We start from the raw sequence: 25,938 nt of genomic DNA, 5'->3' as shown, positions 1-25,938 counted from the left end.
TTTTTAATATCTCTACAAAATATATGTTCTACACGTTTGAAGATGGATAATACAACCATTTGAACAAGTACTAAACTCAACAAGCCCCGGCTATCATGAATTCATACAACTATGGCGAAAAAATTAGAATTTGTGTGGCCCACTGGCCCGGGGCCTTACAGAAAAAGATCGACGAACAATTAAGCGGGCAAAGTCTTAGAGACCAATGAAACAAGACCATGAAGCTTATTACACAAAATTTCTTTAGCTTCTCTACTTACTCTTGCTATCACCTCAATTGCCTTGCCTGCTCACTTAGAGTGAAGATCAAATAATGGGCGGAAAGGAGTTCACACAAGACGTCAGAGCGAGAGAGACCCCTCACCTACTTGTTTAATTGTGCTCTCCTATCACACATATCGATCTCCCTTTTGGAGACGCAGCTGATGTAGACAGTATTACTAATAAGATCTTTTACCATTTTATGTGCATGTATAAATCAATCAATAGCATCAGTTACCAAACCTATAACCAAAGCCATACTTAAAGCCGATTAACCAAAAAGCAATTATTAATACTATAACTTTTGATTCGGTTTGGTAATGGATTAAAACCGAACCGACCTGCCCATGCACACTTCTCGTAAGGGTATATATCTTCGCACAACATTAACACATTTGTAATTAAGTAGGGATCCAAACGGGACATGTTGTATATGTCAAAGTAGGTCTTTTAGAACGTAAACAAAATTAATCGTGACTCCTGTAAACACACAAGTAGACATCACAATATTTGTGTTTTTGGTTGAAAATCTCAGACTATCTTGTTAAACATTTTGTAATGATTCTGCCGTTCTAATTTTTTTCTTTTCTTTTTGAAGTGATACAGGTAGCATGCCATCAACGTATGTGTTTAAAATATTTAAAAAAGTATATACTGTATTAGAAAAAAGGATCCTTTAAAAAAAACATAGACCACATGCATGTTCAGCTTTATCTACACAGTAGAAGTGGATAAGAAGAAACATACGGTTGTTGGATTGCAATAATTCATTCCAGCTTCTTCACTTTCTTGCTTTGGCTTTCAAGCATTCACTTCTTGAATTACGATCAGTTCAATATTAATCATGGGAGATGCAGCTGTTTCGGCTCTTGTGAGGGATGTGTTGGGGAGACTCACTTCTCAACTTATCAAAGAGTTTACTTTATTTCGAGGGTTCAAAAACGACAGTTTGCGTCTCAAGAAAGATTTTGAGGAGATCCGGGCTGTTATTGAAGATGCAGAAGAGAAACACATCAAGGAAAAGGCTATAGAGTTGTGGCTTCAGCGTCTTAGATCTGCATCGTTCAAGGCTGAAAATGTGCTGGACGATATCTCAACTGAAGCTTTGCTACGAAGTCTACGCAAAGAGATAGACATCGAAAGAGGAATCAAAATAGGCATTAAATATAAGGTAAGAGCCTCATTGTCCAAATTTAAGTTTCGTGTCAGGGCTGCTCACAAAGTTAAAGCCATAAGAACAAAACTGGATGACATAGCATCTAGGAGATTTGAGTTAAACTTGACCTCTAGTGACACAAGTCATGTAGATGTGGGAGTTAAAGGTAAGATGCCGAATAGGGAAACGAGCTCGCTTATACTTGATTCTTCAAAAATTTTAGGAAGAGATGAAGAGGTGGAGATGGTTACAAGAACGATATGCAACAAAGATATAGGAAAATATGACAATGGTGAGATTCGGGTGTATGGTATATGGGGTATGGGAGGCATGGGAAAGACTACTTTAGCTCAATTAGTCTATAACCATGAGAGGGTTGATCAACATTTCGACTTACGATGTTGTGTGTATGTCGATGTTGTGTGTATGTCTCTGAAAACTTCCAAGTTAAAGAGATAATAAAAGGAATCATCACATCCATAGATAAACGTGAGTGTACACTTACACATCTAGATGTGTTGCAAGAGTCCCTCCAAAACAAGTTAATGGGAAGGAAATTCTTAATCGTACTAGATGATGTTTGGGTTGAAGAGAACGAAGAGGGAAAATGGAAAACCTTAAGTGGAACATTAAGTTGTGGGGCAGAAGGAAGTATTGTTGTGATGACAACACGGTCAGAGAAAACTTGTCGAATGATGGCTAAGGTTGGCGAGTTACAACATGAACTCGATTGTTTATCAGAAGAGGACTCGTGGTTATTATTCAAGAAGCATGCATTTGCACAAGGAAGAGTGGGGGATGACGTACGTAAGCTAGAGCCTATTGGAAGGGAAATAGTTGTGAAATGTAAAGGACTGCCTTTGGCAGTGAAGACTTTGGGTAGCTTAATGTGGTCAAAAAGTAGTAGCAATGACTGGCAACGTGTGAAAGACCTAATTTAAAGAGATGTTTTTCTTATGTTTGTTTGTTTCCTAAAGGCTATACACTAGGAAAGGATGACCTAATTTCGTTATGGGTGGCGAACGGTTTCATTCCGCCTAGAGGAGAAACAGACTTGTATGTGATTGGGGAAGAAATTTTTAATTGTTTGATTTGGAAATCCCTCTTCCAGGTTGAAGGCCAATATGGTATTGAAAGATGTAAAATGCATGATCTAGTGCATGACATGGCACGACATGTAATGAAACATGATTGTTTAGTTATAAAGCCTGCTTGTAACGAGGATGGAATCCCAAATGAGGTGCTTCATTTGAGCTCGTCATGTTCGGATGAAAAGTTAATTTTATCATCTGAGGATTTAGGAAAGTTAACATCATTAAGGTCAATATTCATGTTCGGGGAGGGGGATGAAGGCTGCATTAGTCAACTTTTCAACCACATGTATGTAAGGGTATTACACTTGGCTCTTACTAACTATTGGACATTACCAGAATCAATTTGTAAACTCAAACATCTAAGATACTTGAATTTATCAGGTTCATCTAAGATACTTGAATTTATCAGATACTTGAATTTGCAAGTGTTGATTTTATGTTATTGTGGGAACTTGCGTCAATTGCCTGAATCGATTAGCAAGCTCGGATATCTGAAATACTTGACCTTAGCATGGTCGGAATAGAAGTTTTACCTGACGGCCTAAAAGACATGATTAGCCTTCAACGTTTGGACATCAACAAATGTTTTTCACTCCGACATTTGCCGTTTGGAATCGAGAAACTAACTAGTCTTTGAATGCTTTCACGGTGAAGGGGTATGGTCCCAGATCTAGCGTCAGCATCGACCGCGAGTGACCATTACCCTTCTCAAAACCCCCACTAGCTAACAACCTACTTGTGTCCGTGCGGGAACGCATCGACACAGTGGTTGAATCCAATCTGTCCAATGATGGAGGAGGACTTACCTGGAATATGAGAACGGTATAGCGATGCGGCTGGCACCGCATCTGGTGTATGAAAACGGAAGTATTCACAGCGATGCGGTCTTGCATCGCATCCAGTGAACACTTCTATCAATACAGAGAAGCTGGATAACAACAACAACCACCACAGACGACGATGCGGCCTGGTACCGCTTCTCGCGTATTTCTTGATCAAAGAGTGAGACGCGGGAACATCTACAGTTACCGCAGACAGCGATGCGGCTTGCACCGCACCCTGTCTACTCATCAAGTGGGACTGACACCACAGAGCAAGTTGCACCAATGGCAGCCGCCTGTCAGGTCTACGTAAGCGACAGACTGACGTGGCATCACCTCCACAACCGACATGCCTGACACACCTGCAAAGGTGCAGCATGCCGTCAGTCTATCCATCCACCTCCTCCTTCACTCCTCGGCTATAAATACCAACCCCAAACCAGGTTTGAGGTATCTCTTCACAACTCTCTCACTACTACTACTATCATACTTTGCTTCCCAAGCAGACTACTGATTCTCACGCCGGAGAGTGGTAACAAGGAGCACCCCCACCCCATCCTCCTTGTTACGAGTCACGGTTTGTTTCCTTGTGCAGGAGATCAACCCACCGGTGATCCAGCCAGCGATCCTCGAGAGGAAGGGATTAACCCTTCTTGACGAGACCAGTGAGTTAACCCTGCCCGGTTAACCATTGTTTCATCATTAGCGCCCACCGCTACTCTTAGCACTTTTTCAACCATCCTTCTCCCTCTCAAAAGATCATGACTGATCACCAAAACAACACTACCGAGGATAATCTACTCCCCACCAACCCAGGGAATGCGGGGACTGCTCCCCCAGACCTAAATCCGGGCCACATTGGCACATCAACGCAAAGGGGTCCATCCCTGACGTTCGGACACGATCTATCACAGTACGCATCTGTGATCCCTCCGGACATGGACCCTCACACCTGGTATGACCAGCAGGCCGCCCTGCTGGCCGCAACATATAACCGAGCTTGCGCTGAAGCGCAAATACAAGCCGGGCCTACCCCGGCACCACACACACCTGCGGGTCGTATTTTACAATATGACGGCAGGGCACCCTCACGTCCAGCCTCCAGAAGCAGACGTCAGGACCGCAGATCCTCTTACTGTGTGGTCCGCACAATAAATGAGGACGATTCCTCATATGGGTCCCGCACAAGAGGCCCAATACAAAGCCGCCTGGGCCCCCAAGGCGATAACAGGCGGCAATCCACAGCCCACCGCAGTTCCGGCATCCAAAGTCGGCTGGGACCGCTACCCCAGTATGAAGGTTATGGCCGTACCGACCCGGACGACCATACATATTGCGGGGATTCGCATGACACTAGCAGCAGACCGGGAGGACGCAACTATATTCCTCCCACTCATCCCCGCAACACATACCTTAGGGCTGCAAACCGCCCTGAGAACCAGCCTTACAGGCCGAAAGCTGCGGCCGAAAACTCCAAATTCGCCCCGCGAATGGCCCACGCCCATGTCACCACAACAAAATTCCCATTTAATGTTGGGAAATACAGCGGTTCGTCCGACCCGGACGACCACATGAACATTTTCATGGGCGCGGGATGCAACGGCCAGTGGGATGAACCCACTTGGTGCAATTTTTTCACCCCAGACCCTCACAGGTTTGGCCTGGGCTTGGTTCGATTCTTTGCCAGTGGCATCACTGGCCTCATTCGAAGACTTGCATGCAAAGTTCCTCGCTCATTTCAGCCAGCAACGACGTCACGAACGTGATTCGTTGGACGTCATGAATATCTGGCGCAGGGACGACGAATCTCTAGAAGCATTCGTCGTCCGATACAATAAAGAGTGCCTGGAGATAGGTGACGTGGCAGACCAAATGGCACGGAACCATTTCATCAAGGCCGTCAGGGACAAGCAGATGGTTATGACCATCTCTGGCAAGGAGGGCTTGCCTAAAAAATGGGAAGATGTCATGGCCGCAGTCAAGACATACGCCCAGACGCAGCGGTCCCTTGAACCGCATATGGCAAAGGCACAGCCCCAAGCCGAAACCTCCCACCAGGGGTCCAAGCGTAACAATAAACGCAACCGGGACGTTGGAAATCGCGACAGCATTTCCAAACCATACTTCCCGCGGACCAACCCGTTTGACCCAAGGAACCACAATCCCCAACGGGACAACCGTGCGTCAAAGAAAGATTCTCGGGACCGCAACGGGACCGAGATCACTGTGTCGCCAAGCGAAGTCCTTCTTACGGATGCACAGCTCTTGCGACCGGCCTAACCAATGAAGTCCAAGAAAAATTAAGATCTCACTCTCTATTGTGAGTATCACAAGGACTCGGGCCACACCACAAACAACTGCATCAGTCTCCGGCTGGAGATTGAGCGAGCCTTAAAAGAGGGGAAACTGTAACATCTTTTGCCAGGTGGGCAGAAACCCACCAAGCGCATCACCCCTCATGGCGAAGGCACCTCCTCAGGGAAGAGGACCATGTATGTGGCCTCAACCCACATGATCAACGGAGGTAAAGGTAGGCCACGCAAGGCGGCGAGAAGACCGGACAATGACTGGAAAGACGAGCAAGTCGTCTTTCCAAAAGTCTGAGGCGGCCCGCGCGACAGACGCGCCGTCGTTATTACAGGCCAACTGGCTCATTACTGCACCGAGCGCCTATTCATCGACCCGGGCAGTACTTCCGATATCATCTATGAGCAATGCTTCAACCAGTTCGATCAGGAGGACAAAGATCGGTTGCAAGCAGTGGACTACCCGTTGGCCGGGTTCGCAGGGGAAACTGTCTTTCCCCTAGGCCAAATTACGTTTCCTGTGCGCCTTACCAGCGAAAGGCACACACGAATAGAAGAGGTAAACTTCATGGTTTTACCTCATACTTCCAAATATGACGTACTCCTTGGGAGAGAATCCCAAGGGGATTTCAACATGATTACATCCGTACCCCACTCTGCTGTCGGATTCCCAACCGAAACAGGGGTCGCGATAATCTACGCACGCAGAGACGTCATGATGTCGGACGAAATACGCCCGACCAAGATAGCAAGGCCTACCCCCAACAACCAACCGGAAAAATGGGTTCTCAACGCGAGATACCCAGAACAAAAGGTTACGTTGGGCCACGCCCTGTCCCCTAACACCAAAGCGCACCTGAAGCAACTTCTCTTCAGGAACCAAGACATTTTCGCGTGGACACCGGCAGGCATGACTGGGGTCCCGCGTGAAATCGCGCAACATTGCTTAAATACCATGCCAGGTATTAAGCCGGTGATCCAATGCCAACGCCACCTTGGATCCGCTAAAAACCAGGCGATGCATGAGCAGGTGGAAGAACTGCTCTCCGCAGGCATCCTGCGGGAAGTTAAATACCAGACTTGGTTATCCAACCCAGTCATGGTAGAGAAACCATCCGAGGGCTGGCGCATGTGCGTCGATTACAAAGACCTCAACAAAGCCTGTCCCAAGGATTGTTACGCACTTCCGGAAATCGACGAAAAAGTCGATAACCTCGCACCTTTCAGATGGAAGTGTTTCCTCGATTGTTATAAAGGCTACCACCAAGTACATATGGCAATCGAGGATGAAGACAAAACGACATTCCGCACTCCCACCGGGAATTACTGTTATACAAAAATGCCGTTTGGGTTGCGCAACGCGGGCGCAACCTATCAAAAACTGATGCACGACACTTTCCGCGGGCAAATAAGCAAAAGTGTCGAAATCTACATGGACGACCTAGTCGTCATGAGCATGGAGGAACATACCATGCTCACTGATATTGAACGAACATTCCAAACTCTGCGAAGCGTTAACATAAAGCTCAATCCAGGGAAATGCTCATTTGGAATGGAAGAAGGCAAATTCCTTAGATTCATTGTAACCAAAGATGGATTCAAGGTAAACCCGGAAAAGGTTCAGGCGATCGAGCGCATGCCATCGCCTTCAACGATGAAAGAAATGCAACGGCTGGCCGGCAGGCTAGCCGCACTAAATAGATTCTTAGCCAACCATGCAGCTAATCATATCCTTTCATCAAGACCCTGCAGAACTGTTTAAAGAAAGAACGATTCCAGTGGACCGCAACTCTAACTCTAACCGCACCACGCAAGGATGAACCACTCATATTATACCTATCTGCCGCAGACAACGCGTTAGGTGCGGTACTGATAGTGGAGCGGGAGGGGGTTCAAACACCCATCTATTACATCAGCAAGATGCTCAACGACCCAGAGACAAGATATTCAATAATGGAGAAATTGGTATTAGCACTAGTACACGCTTCAAGACGGTTGCAACGCTACTTCGCAAACCATTTCATCACGGTGTGAACCATTTACAGGATCGGCCCGATCCTATCCAAACTTGACATTTCTAGGAGATTAGCGAAATGGGCAATCGAGCTGGGCGCGCACACGCTGAACTATAAACCGCGCCCCGCAATTAAAGGCCAAGTCTTAGCTGATTTCGTCGCCGAGGTACCGGCCAATCGCATCCAAGTCTTACTGATGGTGCCTCCAACGAGGAAGGTGCAGGCGCAGGTCTGCGACTCGTCAGCCCTGATGGCCAAGAACTTACATATGCAATCCGCCTCGATTTCAAAAGCACAAATAACGAGGCAGAATATGAGGCTCTACTGGCAGGACTACGTTTAGCAGTCAAACTCGGCGTGCAACATTTGGAAGCACACGTCGACTCTTTGTTAGTTGCAGGGCAGATACGCGGCGACTATGCCGCAAAGGGGGATATCATGATCCTCTACCTCGAGCAAGCCCTGCAACTAACATCAAAGTTCACTTCATTCAATATCCGACATATCAACAGAAATGAAAACAAATCCGCATATGCACTATTAAAACTTGCATCCACCAGCTTCCAACACCTGGCAAAGGAGATAAGCATCGAAATTCTGCAGAATCCTTCGGTACCCCTGCGCCAGGTCAACGTCATCCAATACGGCACAACATCTTGGATGACACCAATTATTGCATATTTGCAATCAGGTGTGACTCCCGAAAGCAAGTCAGAGGCACGCAAGTTACAATACAAAGCGTGCCATTATCAAATAGGAGACCGTATCTTATACCGTAAATCATACCTAGGGCCACTCCTACGATGCGTCAACCCCCAAGATGCCACATACCTCATCAGAGAGATACACGAGGGAATGTGTGGCATACACGCAGGACCACGCATGGTAGTGGCCAAAATCATGAATGCTGGGTATTACTGGCCCGGCATGCACCTGGACGCCGTCAAAGAGTTGCGCAAATGTATTAACTGTCAACGACATGCTCCAAAAACTTTGCGCCCCAAGAACAACTTGGTCCGGTCACCACCGCATGGCCCTTTCAGAAATGGGCAATCGACATGGTCGGACCCTTCCCAAACGCACCAGGTGCGGTCAAATTTATCATAGTAGCGGTTGATTACTTCACAAAATGGGTAGAGGCGAAACCGCTCACCTCAACCACTGCTATGATAACAAGGAAATTCAATTGGGAACACATCATCTACCGTTTCGGTCTACCAATGTGCATTGTTACCGATAACGGCACCAACTTTGCTGCCGACGAATTTCAAAAATGGCTAGAAGAACTACACATTGAACACATATTCTCATCTGTGGCACATCCGCAAGGGAATGGCCAGGTTGAAAGTATCAACAAAAGTCTAGTCGAAGGCATCAAAGCAAGGTTGGGAACAGCCAGGCGTGGCTGGGTCGATGAACTCCCAAGCATCTTATGGACTCACCGTACAAGCCCAAAAACGAGCAATGGGGAGACACCTTTCAGCCTAGTTTATGGCTCAGAAGCGGTGATCCCCGCGGAAGTAGGCATCCCTTCACCTAGAATGTTGGCTATTGAAAAAATAGACAACAGTATGGAACGCAAGATTGACTTGGACCTCTTGGAAGAAAGGCGCGAAAACGCTGCCATCAACGAGGCCAAGTACAAATACAAACTTGAAAAGTACTACAACTCACGCGTCCGCGTTTGTACTTTCAACCCGGGAGACCACGTCCTCCACGACAACGAAGCATCTAATGTTGAACGCCCAGGAAAACTTGCCCCCAAGTGGGAAGGACCCTACCTCATCAATGAGGTCTTGGGCAAAGGCGCATACAAGTTACAAACGTTAGAAGGCGAACCTATCGCACGTACATGGAATGCACAACAGCTTCGACGCTGTTACATATAAGCCATGTTTTTATGTAACCTATTGGGCCGCAGGCCATTTGCAAATAAATAAACGAGCAATTCAATGCAATATTGTTTGTTACTACTATTACAAATGCGTGTTCCACTTTGCTGTATCCGCAAAAACAGATTGGCAAAATCTTCATTCGCGATACCCACACAAAGTGTTAACCACACACAAATATTGTAATAGGCCAGCAAAAGGCAGAATATTAAGTGTCTATCCGGCCGGTTAGACAAGTTTTTACAAAACTTAACACAATTCCTGAACCCTAATAAAGCAAACAATGGAATTGACTCGTACTCATACGACAAAGGTATCGAGTATACTCGACCCCATTCACAATGGGTAGAGCCCCGGACAAGTTTTTACAACACTTGCACAGTTCCTAAAACCTAATAAGGCAAGCAATGGAATTGACGCATACTCATACGACAACGGTATAGAGTATACTCGACCCCATTCACAATGGGTAGAGCTCCGGACAAGTTTTTACAACACTTGCACAGTTCCTAAAACATAACAAGCCAAGCAATGGAATTGACACATACTCATACGACAACGGTATAGAGTATACTCGACCCCATTCACAATTGGTAGAGCTCCGGACAAGTTTTTACAACACTTGCACAGTTCCTAAAACCTAACAAGGCAAGCAATGGAATTGACGTATACTCATACGACAACGGTATAGAGTATACTCAACCCCATTCACAATGGGTAGAGTCCCGCATACACACGTTCAAACATGCAAGAAGTAAAAACACTTGTACAAATTGAGCAACAAACTTTATATTCAAAAAATTCAGGCACCCACGCGGTGCACAATGGATTTACATAAAGTTCCAACATGTACAATAGGAAAACAAAAAAGGGGGCACACAGGCCAACCTACGTCCTATTTTGTACCATTGGTACCCACGCCATCTTGGCCGGCACCAGCAGGATTTTCCTCTTCCGCGTCGGCATATAACATCCGCAACCGGTCTACATAATCCGTGGCCTCTAAGCATTCGTCAAGCTTCTCCACACAAGAGAGAGACGTGTCATAAAAAGATGCAACGGCCACATCAAGAAGCGCTTCGGTGTCCACGTCACGAAACCCGGACCGTTCTTCAGTATAACCGCCTTTAGACATGACGTTTATATGACCGATACAACGGCTATAACTAGCTTTAAAACCAGCATCACGGGCACGTTGCTTGACCAAGGATAAACTAGTGGCGGTTTCAGGCGCATCCATAATAGCCTGAACAATCTGCAATAAAAAGAATGATAAGATTCACATGCTAATCCGAGTAAATACAAAGGCATGGGATACTTACATGTGCAACACCGTGACTCCGCATCCACTCACGCTCAGCCTCAAGTTGGTTAAACGAAGAGGTTAAGGCATCTCTAGCCTCGACAGCCGCATTTGCCCACTCTTCCGCTACAGTCACGCGGGCAGTAGTGTCTGCGAGCTTAGCCTCGCAAGTCTGAACCTCAACCTTTCAAAAACAAGAAGCAGTTTGCACAAAGTTAGTAAACATTCTCGAAAGGCAAAAGGAAAGATAAAACAGGAAAAACAAATCATACCTGAAGGCTGCCAACAACCTGATTCAAACGGATGCGCTCAGCATTCGCCTCTTCAAGAGCCTTAGAAGCACGGCTCTCCCTCTCTTTGGCCTCTTCAAGGGCCTTTGCAGCACGAGCCCCCGCTTCTTTGTCCTTTTCAAGTGCCTTCACAGCCCGGGCCTCCGCCTGTTGGGCTTTAACCGCAATCACCTCAGCCGCAGCCTTCTCCTTGCGCAAAACAGCATTCGCTGCCTTGGCATTCGTCAGCTCCTGATGAGCACGAAACAGATTTTCATTCTATTTAGCCCAAGATTCTTTCCATGTCTTGCGCTCATTGGAAAGTTTTTCGTTCCAACACTTGCGTTCATCAGAAAGTAACTTAGCAAGAGTACAAACATGTTTCAGCTCAGCAGTTGCAGCCCACTTTGCGGTCTGTTTTTGCTTCTCAAAAGCAGCCCTATCCCTATCAAGCTGCTCCGCACCCGCACGCGCAGCCTTCACCAACTCTTCCGCTTCGGCCCGCAAGCGAGCAACTTTCTCCTCCCTGCGGCCTAGCACCTGGTAATCTTCCAGAATGGCATTCGCCACTATGGAACTTCCGACTAACATGGTGGAAAGTTGGTTAATGCGTAGTTCACGGGGTGCGGAACGAGCACGCTCAGTTTCAAAAGGGGTGCCCAGACCACCCAGAATTTCCTTGCACGCAGAAGGATCATTAGAAATATCATCCCCCTGCATAACGCTCCAGGGGGGACGATGATAGCTGGTACTCCGATCCGGGGTGTACGTGCGGTAATAGTACTCCAACTCAGACTCCTCAGGCTGAATTAGAGGTCCTTCATCACCCGCACCCCCAGATGCGGAACCAGAAACCTTCTCAGCAGTTGGAGACTTCTGCGATCCAGCTCCAGATTTTTGTTGTCCAACACCAGAAAACCTCAAGTCCAATCCATCAGCATCATTTGGACTGATCAGGTTGTTGGAGGAATCCACCGTATCAAAAATCTGGGACGCAGTTTTCTCCGCCGTTTTCTCTACCTGCACGGTTGGATCAGGAACCACCTTAACAAAAGGTGTCGCAGGTTCCTTTGGTACCCCCGCGTCCGCAGCTGTGGTATGCGAGGGAGACAAGGAAGCATCAAAGAAAGAAAATCCTACATCTTGTGGTTCTGCAATACAAAGAAAGCAATAACTATCAATAAACAAGTTGTGCATACAAAACACTTGCACAGTTATACACTTACCAGCAGGGACCGAAGGCTTCTTTTGTGTCGGAGCAGCCCTTTTAGACTGCAGCTTCCGACGTTTCAATTCACCACCAACAGCAGCTGCCTGCTCCGGTTTCCTCTTACCACCATCAAGGGTGGAACCCGCAGCAGCCCCACCTACAGCCGCACCACCACCTGGAACACCCAAACCCTCAAGGGTATCAGATACTACCACGTAATCGGTATATCTGCGGTAACAAAAACGGTAGGTACCTGCGGCCCGTGACACCAAGGGAGGGGCAGCAGAACCCTCAGTCTTCTCCTTACCGTGACCCCGCGCGGTTTTCTTTACTTGCTTCTTCTCCACATGTTTCTTGGGGATACGCTTTTCAAACTTCCCCAGATCCCCAAGGATACCTGCATTGAAGCAATCAAGCAAACAAGTTACAAGGGTGAACTTTGAAAACAAGAGCAACTTAGAAAATACCTTCGCCTTCTGGCACGGGTGCATTCAGCACATCACGTGTGGGAACGCGGAAATTGCCAACAATCTCCAGGTTGAAACCTTCCCGTACCTCACACGGAATTAGCTCAACTTTTCCCTCAAAATCGGGCTCAAACATCCTCCACAGGCCAACCGCATTCTCTGATAAAACACATACACATTACTAAAAGGATAAAGAAGCAAAGAAATTAATCAAGAGTAACAGGCTTACCACCACTCTTTTCCCGCAGAACGGGCCTTGCCTTCCTATCCGGCCTACTGAGCATCATCCGCAACACCCACAACTGGTTGTTGTCTAACTTCTTGAGTTCAATAGGCCGCAACCTAGAGAACCAATCTACAGTCTTCGATGTGGCAACAGGAATATCCTCATCGGTAACACCCACATTTACGTCCCGAAAAGTCATATGGGCGTAGACCGCACAGGCTTTGACGTAAAAAAACTTCGTCTTCCACTTTGAGACACCCTTGGGAGGTGTCATCAATTCAAACTCCCATGTCGTTGGTTAAAGGAAAAAAATCCGGTGTTCACCGTTAACTAGTAAAACCGCCGGAAATTCTCAACGGTAATGTCCAAACCATGGGCACGAAAGGTGTACTCAAAGTTCCTAATCCGGAACATCCCAAATGGACTTAGTTGGGAAATATGGAGATGATAGTATTCTAACACCTCAGCAACGAACACCGTCACCGGCAATCGAAGGTTGCCTTCGGTGAAGAAATCAGCCCACAGGGTGATATAGCCGGCCGGAGCATCGGCACCAGTATCACCCTCTTATGGGTAGGTGGCATCCCAATCGTCCGCCATCTAAATAGTGGTCATCAGGGTTTTAAAACCACCTTTCGACCACTTCAATACCGGTAGGCCACCACCGACGGCACCACCATCATCATCTTCATCTTCTTCAGCCCCTGCCAGTGGCTGCTCGGGATTTTCACCCTCCACATTGTGTACATTTGATGGTTCAGCCATCAGAAATATGGACGAAGGGAAGAACGTGAGTGGAAAAACTCAAAATAACCTCACCGGAAGTTCAGCAAACCTTTTCAGAGAAGACAATGGAATTGTTTCTCTCACCGGAAAAATTTTGAAATTTCGAACAAGTGAGGGAAAACCACGAACGGTTTCCCCTTATATACTCATCGCAATAAATGCAGCATGAAAACTGAATCATCACGTCCAAAAAGAGCGAATTATGCGGCACCACGTGTCAAGCGGCGTTTCCGCTGACGGTTATCACGCGCGCGTGGCCGCCCACGCGCCTGACAAAAGAGACGTTTACACTCCTGCTACAGTGCATTTAATGACCTCGGGCAGTGCAAATGTCCTTTCATTTCAGCACATGCCAGAAAATCTCACCAACTTCCACCAACTCACACGTGCGCTCAGCCACGTATACAACAAAAAGCGACAACATTATCCAAACACAAGCGGCATGCGGTTTCTCTGGTGTACCGCACCATAACCCATACCACATGTCGGTTTTTTTACATACCCCATAAAATAGCCAAAAAATTATATCTTTCCATGGTTAAGGGGGTATAAACATGTCCGCACATACCCACGAGCACACGTGGAATATGCGGAGATGACACACACGAGCCCGTACAGGTGTGTCAGATACTCAGAACCAGCGTTGTTCTTTGGACTGAACCGCATCTCAGAAACAGGTAAACCGCATTGCCTTCATTCTCTTCAAGCTTCAAATCCCTCATGTCCGGTTCACAACCACAAAGGGCGCATAAACAACTTCTTCAACAAGAAGAAGGAAGGGAATGTACGCGCACGCACATCAGCAACCCTGACTCCTGATCCTTCAAGAGCCACATCCGAGCAACACACACGTTTCAAGCGAGTATGGGGTGACAAAACCGTAGACACTCATGAGTCGCTGCGGACACACCCATAGCTCCGCAAATGGTTGCTACGGAAGAGCCACAACTAAGTCATCACATAGATGAACGAAGCTACTTCAAGGAAAACTCCTCGGTATTGGAGCGTGAAGGAAAGTGGCTAAGGAAGAGATGCGGACGGGATCCCCAAAGCTGATAAGAGATCTCGTCGAACAACAAGCGGCCGAACAGCGGTAACAAGTCTGCTTATGACTTTGTTACCCTACTTGTAATACGGATAGAATAAACAATGGTGGGCATTACCATGCCTATGACCATGTTTATTTGACCATTATCCAGATTCACATTGTTCGACCAAACATGGCCAACAATGACGCAAGTATCAAACATTGTTCACCCAACCGTGGCCAACAATGTCAAGCAACGAGGTAACCGCAAAAGACGTACGGTTACTAGAGAGCTAATTGGAAGAACATGAACACCCCACAAAAGGGATCATCATTAGATGTCCAATTATTGTGGAAGACCACTCTCTTCATCATTCACCACCTTAATGGGTGGTTCGAAGTTTGTGCACATCTTCAACCACCGTCTCAGAGGTTGGTTCGAAGTTTGTGCACATCCCTAGCAAGATCTCAAGGTTGGTTCGACACACCAACAGGTGGCACCCAACCCGAGGCTGAGAATTTCGCATCAGACGAAACATTCTCACCATACGGAAGAGGCATCAAATGACCCTTCTAGATCTCCAGCTTGATTTACAAAGAGCAAAGACCATCTACATGGCCTAGGATCTTCTCCAGACTCCAAACTACCTTCTAAACACCATAGTCCAGTACTCCTCCCACATGCAACTTGCATATGGCAGCAACACTAGACTGGGGGGACTTGAAGGGGTATGGTCCCAGATCTCGCGTCAGCATCGACCGCGAGTGACCATTACCCTTCTCAAAACCCCCACTAGCTAACAACCTACTTGTGTCCGTGCGGGAACGCATCGACACAGTGGTTGAATCCAATCTGTCCAATGATGGAGGAGGTCTTACCTGGAATATGAGAACGGTATAGCGATGCGGCTGGCACCGCATCTGGTGTATGAAAACGGAAGTATTCACAGCGATGCGGCCTCGCACCGCATCCAGTGAACACTTCTATCAATACAGAGAAGCTGGATAACAGCAACAGTCACCACAGACGACGATGCGGCATGGCACCGCATCTCGCGTATTTCTTGATCAAAGAGTGAGACGCGGGAACATCTACAGTTACCGTAGACAGCGATGCGGCTTGCACCACACCCTGTCTACTCATCAAGTGGGACTGACACCACAGAGCAAGTAGCACCAATGGCAGCCGCCTGTCAGGTCTACGTAAGCGACAGACTGACATGGCATCACCTCCACAACCGACATGCCTGACACACCTGCAAAGGTGCAACATGCCGTCAGTCTATCCATCCACCTCCTCCTTCACTCCTCGGCTATAAATACCAACCCCAAAGCAGGTTTGAGGTATCTCTTCACAACTCTCTCACTACTACTACTATCATACTTTGCTTCCCAAGCAGACAGACTACTGATTCTCACGCCGGAGAGTGGTAACAAGGAGCACCCCCCACCCCATCCTCCTTGAGTCACGGTTTGTTTCCTTGTGCAGGAGATCAACCCACCGGTGATCCAGCCAGCGATCCTCGAGAGGAAGGGATTAACCCTTCTTGACGAGACCAGTGAGTTAACCCTGCCCGGTTAACCATTGTTTCATCACACGGTTTCCTGTTGGTAAGGAGGGAGGGGCCAAAATAAGGGAATTGGGGGATTTAAATCTTCTTGAGGGGAGGTTGGAGATAGAAGCACTTAAGTATGTTGAAGGTTTAAGTGAGGCCAATAGTGCCAATCTCATATGCAAAAAAAAATCTATCGATTTTGTTGTTAGACTGGTTAGACAGTAGTATCTTCAACATAGAAGAAAGTACACCAGAAATGTTTCCATACATGGAAGAGGTTCTTGAGGGATTAGAGCCAAATCCATCTTTAGAGATATTGAAAATGCGTAATTACATGGGAAAGACCATTTCTCCAAGTTGGATGGAAAATTTAAGGAATTTGGTTGAAATTGTTTTCTATGGGTGTAAGAACTGTGAGCATATTCCACCACTTGGGAGACTCCCCAGTCTTAGGGTTCTTGAGTTGTGGCACATGGATTCTTTGAAGTATTTTCTGATGATGATATAAACATGTCAATAGATAACACCGATAGGTTTATTTGTTTACAAAGATTACATATCAGCTGGTGTAGGGAATTAATTGCCTTACCAGATAATCTTCCAAATCTGAAGGATTTAAAATTAGAAAGGTGTGAGAAATTAATTTCTTTACCGCGTAATCTTCCAAGCATCAGAAGAAATATGAAATTTCAAGATTGTGATGGATTACTTTCTCTACCGGATGAGATTCAGAGTTTCAAGGATCTAAACAAACTTGCGATAAGAAGCTGTAAACATCTAAATAAAAAGGTATAACAAAAACATGGGTGAAGATTGGCATAAAGTTTCTCACATTCCCGATCTAAGTATTAATGCTCCATCGTAAGATTTATCTCCTTTATTCTCTTTTTCCTAACCTTTTTACTACATAAGTATCGCGTTCTTTAAGAAAGACAATAGTGAAATTTTCTTAATTTAGAAAACATATAATTAAAGTATTTGATTTTGCTTGGACGTTGCTTTTGATTTCAGTATTTTTTTTTTTCTGAAATATCAATACAGTGTACGTAAATGTTAAAAATTACACTGACCTTTGATATGTACCATATAGTATTTTAGAAAGACATAAAAAGTACTGAATATTATTAACCTTAGTTTCAACTGGCATGCATACATAACTTCACCATTTGTTTCATTATGCATGAAATTTTCTAGCAAACTGAATTTCGTTTGAATATAGCTGACAAAAGTTCTTTGAATCTTTTTTTTCAATTTAGCTTTTGGTGGTGAAGAGATTGACAAATGATGGCTGGTGACTTAACTTTGGCACTCTAAACACAAGGTAACCTTATGCGAGTTTTAGTTTGCTTTTCTTTCGAAATGAACTCTACGTTGATTCTTCATATTTCTTTATTGTTAATTTATAGGTGTCATGAAATCCAAGTGTGGTTCAAGATTTGTAAAAGAGGGAGATGTGCGATGTTTTACTGCTTATTATGTTCATTTTTAGGCTTTTTGCGTCATGGGATTTCATGTAGTTGTGTAAACGAATCGACTATTGAACCATTTAGACAATAATTTGGATATCGTTGTTTATTTTTGTAATATTGGATAGTATTTAATTGTGTTATGAAATGTTGACTTTAAATTGGAGTTGTTTATGAATTTGAGATGTATTTGTTACTTCCCGGGGATAGAAGTGTCTTAATAAAAGTACGTGATTAACATGCTCACTAAGGCTATATGTTATACCTGCGGTTAAGACTTGCGTATATGATAGACCTGCGGTGAGGCCTTGCATGGTGCTGACGTGGAGTGGGGCCATGCGGAACACCGCTTGTCCCCCCCCCCCCCACACACACACACACATGGGGAATATGGGACCTCATCCCCATGAAGATGGTAAAACGTGCCATGTTAACACGGGTATTGAACCCGGATGAGACACATAGTTTTACATGTCAAAGTTTTAACTAAACATCAAAGTCTCAAAGATTCAAACATCAAAGACTAAAAAGTTTCATTAAATTCTAAATCAATAAATCTAAACATCAAAGATTCAAGGTTTCATCTAATTGACTAATTCTAAATCTAAAAATCAAAACTTTACATTCTATTAATCCATTTCACAAATTCATACCCGAAGGCTGAAACAAAGAGTGATTATCTGATGTCGATGATGAAACCGAAACGTCACATGTTTTTTTTAGTGCTACTGAGTACACACGCACAACAGGAATCTTTCATTGGGCGTTATATTCACCCTTTGGGACTTTGGGCCTGTATTTTTTGCTGTCAACGGGGATTAGGCGAGATTCAGCCATAATCAAATATGTTTGGGCCTGTTATGTGTATACATAATACTAAACCTACACATATCTATCGGACCCTAAAAACTTTGGGCCTTGGGCGCCTGCCCAGCTTGGCCGGCCGAATAGCTGGGTCTGAATTGTACAATGCTGAAGAAGTGAGCGGAAACAAAAGATATACAACGCTTAGCGCTCCTGCTACAAATCCCACGCTCACCAATAAATGATTTTGTTCAAGAGTATGTCCCTGGTGAAAAGAAGGCGGGAAGACCCATGATGTTGCAAAACATATGTGACACGAGTGGTGCTGCAATATGTCCTGTGATTAACAAGAAAATTACACATGAGCTGAAACCGAAATAACCGACCCATTTGATTAACGGATTGTTCAATTTTGATTTTTTCAATAACCGAAAAATTCTGTTTGGTTTCAGTTTTATATAGTAAACCAAACCGTCCTGTTTTAATTTTATGTAGATTTATGTAAATTTTACATGAGACATAATTAACATATTTTATCTGGTGAAAATAAGATAATAAAAAAAGTAATCACCAACCAGTTCGAACAAAGAGAAATGATGCATATGACCCAAATATCACTGTGTACCCAAGCTGAAAACCTGACAAATATTACAAAATATATTTTACGAGTCAGCAATCAACGAATGATGTTTTCAACTTTTCATGGTCAATATAATTAAAACTTCTATGAAAAGCAAGCGGTATACAGTTTAAATCCTCCTAGGCTAAAAAGAACAGGGGAGAGAAGTAAAAAAAGAAAATTTAACCTTTATTAAAGATTAATATTACAAGATCCTTTACATGCGTTATGTTTTTAAAATATTGGAAATAAGTTGAACTCACCTAGGCTAAAAAGAACAGGGGAGAGAAGTATTACGGTATACAGTTTAAATCCTCCACATAAAAGTAACGATATCATACAAAGCATATATTCTAGAATCAAGAACATAATTTTTTGCAGGATTTTGCATAATTTATTGTCACACTACGTAATTTGTTTGCAATACTGAATCATGGTGGGCCAGATTCAAACAATCACACTCAAGTCTCACACAATCGGATTTTTTTGTGATCAAAACAAGGGTCACGGCCTTTTCTTCTATTCAATAAACTTGCACACTGAAACCCGGTTAATCTCTTAACATCAAGCACTTAGTTAGATAGTTAGAATACATAGTTATATAGCGGTATGAACTACAAGGACCAATATTGTCAAGAATGAAAGGTGGTAACCACCACCCCTTACCGAAAGGGTGTGTCCCTCCCTCACACAGTTTCCGATCGGTACAAGGCAAAGAAAAGAAGGAGGCACCGGTTGGATTAAATGGACAGGAAACAACGTGACTCTTCATGATTAATCACAGCCACACATTCAAGGGACGTGTCTATTCGCAAAGAGACACAACTCTTCACTCATACCCGTTGAAAACTATAAATAGGATCGTATGTATGTTTTGATAAACACAGTGAATTAAATCAAAGCAAACCTCACAACTCACAAACACACTTGTGGCTGAATGCCAATTTTCTGATTAAACAAAACAACGATTACACTTGCAAAATGCAGAAACATAACAACTTTAAATAACTAGTCAAAGAGACCCACTAAGCCACTACTCCACTACCTAAAATAAAGGAACTAACTGACCCATTACTTGAAAAGAAAAACACAAATAAAACACATGCTTGAATAGGGAAAACACAAGACAATCCAATGTGCATGTGATGCACACGTGAACCAGCAGCTTAAAAATAACCTCACGGATGTTGCACATGCTTCAACACTCCCTCTCAACATCCAGCTCCATTAACCTCAGCTTCTCACAGAACATCAGCAGCTTTGCACTCGCCAAACCTTTTGTAAACATATCAGCAGCTTGGTCTGTAGTATCAACCCATTCCATTTCAATCTCACCTTTTAACACCTTTTCTCTTATAAAATGGTAATGAATCTCTATGTGTTTAGTACGAGCGTGAAAAACCGGGTTCTCAGCCAACTTAATCGCCGACATATTATCACATAGCAACCTAACTTTGTAGTTTACTACTTGGTTTAGGTCACCCAACAGCTGAACCAACCAAGCACACTCCTGTGCAGCCATGGCGGCTGCCCTATACTCAGCCTCGGTAGTCGACAGAGACACCGTAGGCTGTCGTTTACTGCACCATGAAACCGGACTTGACCCGAACAGAAAAACATACCCGGTAGTCGATCTTCTTGTATTCAAATCCCCGGCGTAATCTGCGTCACAATACCCCATCAGCTTGGGCTCAATCTCCCTCTTAAACAATATTCCGTGCCCTGTCGTTCCTTTCAAATACCGAAGCACTCTTCGAATGGCAATAAGATGAGGCTTGCGAGGGTCTTGCATAAACCGGCTCAACACACCAACAGAGAATGACAAATCTGGCCTTGTAAGTGTGAGGTATATCAGACTCCCAACCAGCTTCCTGTACTCGGATGGATCTTCAAGTTGTCTCCCAACATTAGCATATAATCTCATGCTTGAGTCCATTGGTGTTGCAGCAGCTTTACAGGAAAACATCCCGAACTTATGCAGCAAATCAGTTGCATATTTTTTCTGATGCAACATTGCTCCTTCTTCACTGTAGTCTAGCTCCAATCCCAGAAAATGTACCAACCTGCCCAAGTCTTTCATCTTAAACCTCACACACAGATTAGCTTTCAGCTGTGTGATTTCTTCTTGCACATCCCCGGTAATAATGAGGTCATCCACATAGACCAAAACCACTACAACTTGTGCACCTAATTTCTTGACAAAGAGACTTGAATCTGCATGGGTTAGTTTGAAACCATTTAACTCCAAAAATTCAGCAATCTTACCGAACCAAGCTCTCGGTGATTGTTTTAACCCATAAATAGCTTTCTGTAGCTTGCACACATACTCTGGATGTTCTTCACTTTCAAACCCACTTGGTTGATTCAGATAGATCACATGATCGAGCTCACCATAAAGAAACGCATTGTTCACATCCATTTGCTCCAACGACCACCCTTTACTCATTGCAATGGCTAACAACATTCGAACCGTTGTTAACTTAGCCACGGGGCTGAATGTCTCTTCATAGTTAACGCCATACTCTTGGGAAAAACCACGAGCCACAAGCCTAGCTTTGAACCTTTCCACGGACCCATCGGCTTTCTGTTTGAGCTTGTATACCCATTTGCAACTTACCGGTTTCACACCATCAGGTTTTGGGACCAACTCCCAAGTTTCATTCCGGTATAAAGCTTCCATTTCCTCCTGCATTGCTAGATACCATTCTTGTTTCAAACAAGCTTCTTCGAATGAACTAGGTTCTGCCCATACATCTTCAACAATGGCAACATTAGCATATCTTGTATTAGGTTTACGTACCCGTTGAGATCGCCTCAAACCGGGGCTGACTTGGCTATCAGGTTCACTGTTTGTACCAGCTTGCCCTTCACTATTTTGACCCGTTGATTCACCTTCAACGTACAAATCATCTTCAGTAAACCATAGAGTAATTTCTGAATTTTCAAGATCTTCCTTAAGTTGTTCACTATCAGGCAACACTTGCTTCTCAGGAGACCACCATGAAGATTGCTCATCAAAAATCACATTCCTTGATACATAAACCTTGCCACTGCTAGGGTCACTACAACGCCAACCTTTCCACTGTGAATCATACCCTATAAACACACAACGAATCGCCTTTTTCTCCATCTTGTGACGAAGATGAGAAGGCACAAACACATAGCATACGCATCCAAAAACACGGAAATAACTCACATTGGGTTTCTTTCGAGTCAACTTCTCATATGGTGATACATAACCAAGGCTTTGTGACGGCACTCGGTTGATCACATAGCAAGCCGCCCGCATTGCTTCTGCCCAAAAACGACCAGGTAAGTTCTTGTCATGAATTAAGCTCTTTGTCACTTCACCCAGATGTCTATTCTTGCGTTCCGAAACCCCGTTCTGTTGAGGCGTATTAGGGCAAGTTAATTGGCGCCTGATAAGTTTTCTCTTGAGATAATTATCGAATTCAGCAGACACATACTCTCCACCGTTGTCAGACCGTAAACACTTCACTTTGCACCCGGTCATTAGTTCTGCATCGACTTCGAATTCTTTGAACTTGCAGAAGACTTCACTCTTTTCCTTCATGAAATAGATCCACACAAATCTTGAAAAATCATCAATGAAAGTAACCATGTACCTGAAACCTTGCATTGAAGATTGTTTTACTGGACCAAAAACATCAGAGTGAACAAGATCAAGGATGTTGGCAGATCGATTATTAGAGGACTTGAATGGAAGTTGCGTAGCCTTGCCGTACTGGCACCCAGAACATACCCCGTCTTTATTTACCTCCCCATTAACAAGTTTTTGTTTCACAGTACGGCCCAACTTATCAAACCCTACATGGCCCAATCGTTTATGCCACAAGTCCGCCGTTTGCTTCCCTTTAGCCTTCTCCACATACGCAGACTCAGCATTGAGGACATAAACAGTCTTAGTTTTACGTCCTTGGAGAATTGGAATTGATGAGGTTTCAAATTCTTTGAATACCTTGACATCCTTGGGCCCAAATAAAACATAATTGCCTTCTTCCGTCATCTAAGGCACCGAAATCAGGTTCTTTCTCATCCCTGGAACATGGTACACGTCCCTTAGAGTCAACTCCTTCTTACTACTTCCGGAGGGAAGCACAACGTCACCAATGTTGGCTATCAGATGCTTTGAGTTATCTGCAATTGTTACAACCCGGCTGCCACCATACTTAATTGGATTTTTGAGTCGATTTTTATCACCGGTGAGATGATTGGAACACCCGGAATCTACGATCCAATCATCTAGCCGGTTTCCTTGTGTTTCAACAGTAGTAGCGAATGCTACGTCTTCTTCAATCTGGGTTACATGAGCTTCTACATCCCAGGCCTCTTCGTTTTCTACTGCAGCAACATTACCTTCTTCATTCACCTGTTCGTCGCAATTACGTGCCATGTGACCCCTATTACCACATTTGTAACACTTAAACGGGAACCGCTTACCCTGAAAACGAGTCTTTCTTTCACCCGAATGGTTACCTGCACGATCAAAGTTGTCATTCTTTCTGTCACGTTGATCATGATTTTTGGCTTTATCATGATTCCGGTTCATGTTACGTGGCTTATTCTTGTGCCGACCCTTCGACTTTTCAGCATATAAAGCTTGATCTTCCTGCTTCGAACTGGATCCAACTGATAGGCCCCCAAACTGTTTGGCTAGTGCTTCTTGGCTAGCCAACAGGTTCTCAAATTCGCCTAGAGAAGGTTGTGTTGGCCAGCCCTGAACCGCAGCAACAAAACTCCTATACTCAGGCTTCAAACCGTGTATGATGATACGCTTCATCCTCGCATCACCAATCACAGACTGCTGATCAAGATCACCGATCTCGCGACATAGAGCTTTGACTTTGTGGAAATATTGTGGGATTGTTAGATCACCCTGAGTTATACTGAATAACTCATTTTCTAACAGTTGCAGCCTAGCCTCATTTTTCTTCAACAAAACTTCAGCTAGGGTATCCCACGCCGCCTTAGGATTCGCTGCATCCTTGATATGATCAAGGAGTTCTTCTTCCACCGTTGTCTTGAGTACGAACATTGCTTTTCCTGCTTTGACTTTCCATTTCCGTAGAGCTCCATCTTGAGTCTCTCTCGGGGGTTGCACGGTGTCGTTTCCTTGCACCACTTCCCACAGATCTTGCCCCTGCAGATACGAAGAAAGATACGTAGCCCAGGTCTTGTAATTCTGGTTATTCAATTTCTTCACACCACCGATCAACTGCAGGTCCGACATCTCGAAAGTGGCTCTGATACCACTTGATAAACACAGTGAATTAAATCAAAGCAAACCTCACAACTCACAAACACACTTGTGGCTGAATGCCAATTTTCTGATTAAACAAAACAACGATTACACTTGCAAAATGCAGAAACATAACAACTTTAAATAACTAGTCAAAGAGACCCACTAAGCCACTACTCCACTACCTAAAATAAAGGAACTAACTGACCCATTACTTGAAAAGAAAAACACAAATAAACACATGCTTGAATAGGGAAAACACAAGACAATCCAATGTGCATGTGATGCACACGTGAACCAGCAGCTTAAAAATAACCTCACGGATGTTGCACATGCTTCAACATGTTTTCATTTGTAATCACACACTCTCATTTCGATTTGTACATACATTCAAGTTATTGTTTATGCAAGTTTATTTAATCACGCTCATTCTAGAGATCAAAGATCATTTCGGGCCAACACACACAAATTACATTGAACCTTACAAGGTACTTGTATCAAAAGCCTCCTAACTTTTTTGACTCAAACTCTTATTACCTACAAACTAAATAAACTAATCCTAATATCTTATCTTTTGACACTTTTACGTTTCAACCAATTTAACTTTCAATGAATAAACATACTAAATCACTTTAAAGAAAGTAAAGTATTAAAAACTACAACACTCTCAATACAGAAACAAATCAACTAACTGGTCATGAATACAAAAGCTTGCTGATTAAACGATTCTTATATGTTCATCCATAGTTCTGATGACAAATAGGTTCCCCATGCTAAATACAAATGAGAAGACGATACGGTTGCAGTAATGAATGCCGACACAAAGCCGTCAGACTTCTCCCATATGCCTCATGCTTCAGATCCAATGGCTGGAACCGATAAGCTTGGATTAAGAAACTTCAATATTCTCAAATTCTTGAGAACAGTTAGAACTTGGTGTTTCCAGTTAAGAAAATTGCTGTCATCAAGTTTAATTGCAACAGATCTGCAGATGAGAAACCAGTTCGAAAAAGAAGAAACAAAAGGGAAGATGAACGGAGGTGGTTAACCGGACAACAGCAGTTTCCGCTTAACGGGAAAAGGTAATCTGGCTGGAAAACAGAGCTATTTCACCAGAAAGGTCACCGAGTCTCTCCTATCATAACCAACTCTAGAATACAACAGTATACACTAATAATATGTAGGTTACCTAAAATCCCAAATTACATATAACAAAACGCCAGTTACTGATTTTAGTTATTTTAAGTATTTACTTATACGCAACTTCAATCATATCTTATCTCAAAACATCATTTTATAATTATTGAATCTTCATATTTCCTATATTCAACCTGTGTAATACACCGGTTTCTAACCTAGTTATATAATCAAGATACAAACTTTTTGCACAATCTTACACC

The 25,938-nt window shown here is 44.2% G+C and overlaps 2 protein-coding genes across 3 annotated transcripts; both read left to right on the top strand.

Annotated features, from left to right (window-relative positions):
- The first annotated feature begins 987 nt into the window (after nt 1–987).
- LOC110886616 (putative disease resistance protein RGA1) lies at nt 988–18,016 on the top strand. Of its 2 annotated transcripts, none has more exons than XM_022134431.2 (3): nt 988–1,432; nt 17,646–17,710; nt 17,796–18,016. In XM_022134431.2, the coding sequence occupies exons 1-2, from the start codon at nt 1,106–1,108 to the stop codon at nt 17,682–17,684; spliced, it is 366 nt and encodes a 121-aa protein (XP_021990123.1). In that variant the 5' UTR covers nt 988–1,105; the 3' UTR covers nt 17,685–17,710; nt 17,796–18,016. The 2 variants fall into 2 exon arrangements, 1 of the variants encoding a protein (XP_021990123.1); XR_004864254.1 differs by lacking the exon at nt 988–1,432 and adding an exon at nt 16,334–17,250.
- LOC118480953 (putative disease resistance protein RGA3) lies at nt 1,445–3,226 on the top strand. Its single transcript, XM_035975976.1, has one exon. It carries the CDS (start codon nt 1,816–1,818, stop codon nt 2,356–2,358), a length of 543 nt encoding a protein of 180 aa, XP_035831869.1. The 5' UTR covers nt 1,445–1,815; the 3' UTR covers nt 2,359–3,226.
- Nucleotides 18,017–25,938: the final 7,922 nt, after the last annotated feature.

Source organism: Helianthus annuus, chromosome 1, assembly GCF_002127325.2.
Source record: "Helianthus annuus cultivar XRQ/B chromosome 1, HanXRQr2.0-SUNRISE, whole genome shotgun sequence".
Taxonomy (NCBI): Eukaryota; Viridiplantae; Streptophyta; class Magnoliopsida; order Asterales; family Asteraceae; genus Helianthus; species Helianthus annuus.
Note: the sequence above shows the minus strand (reverse complement) of the source record. Positions and strands in the feature narration are given on the sequence as shown.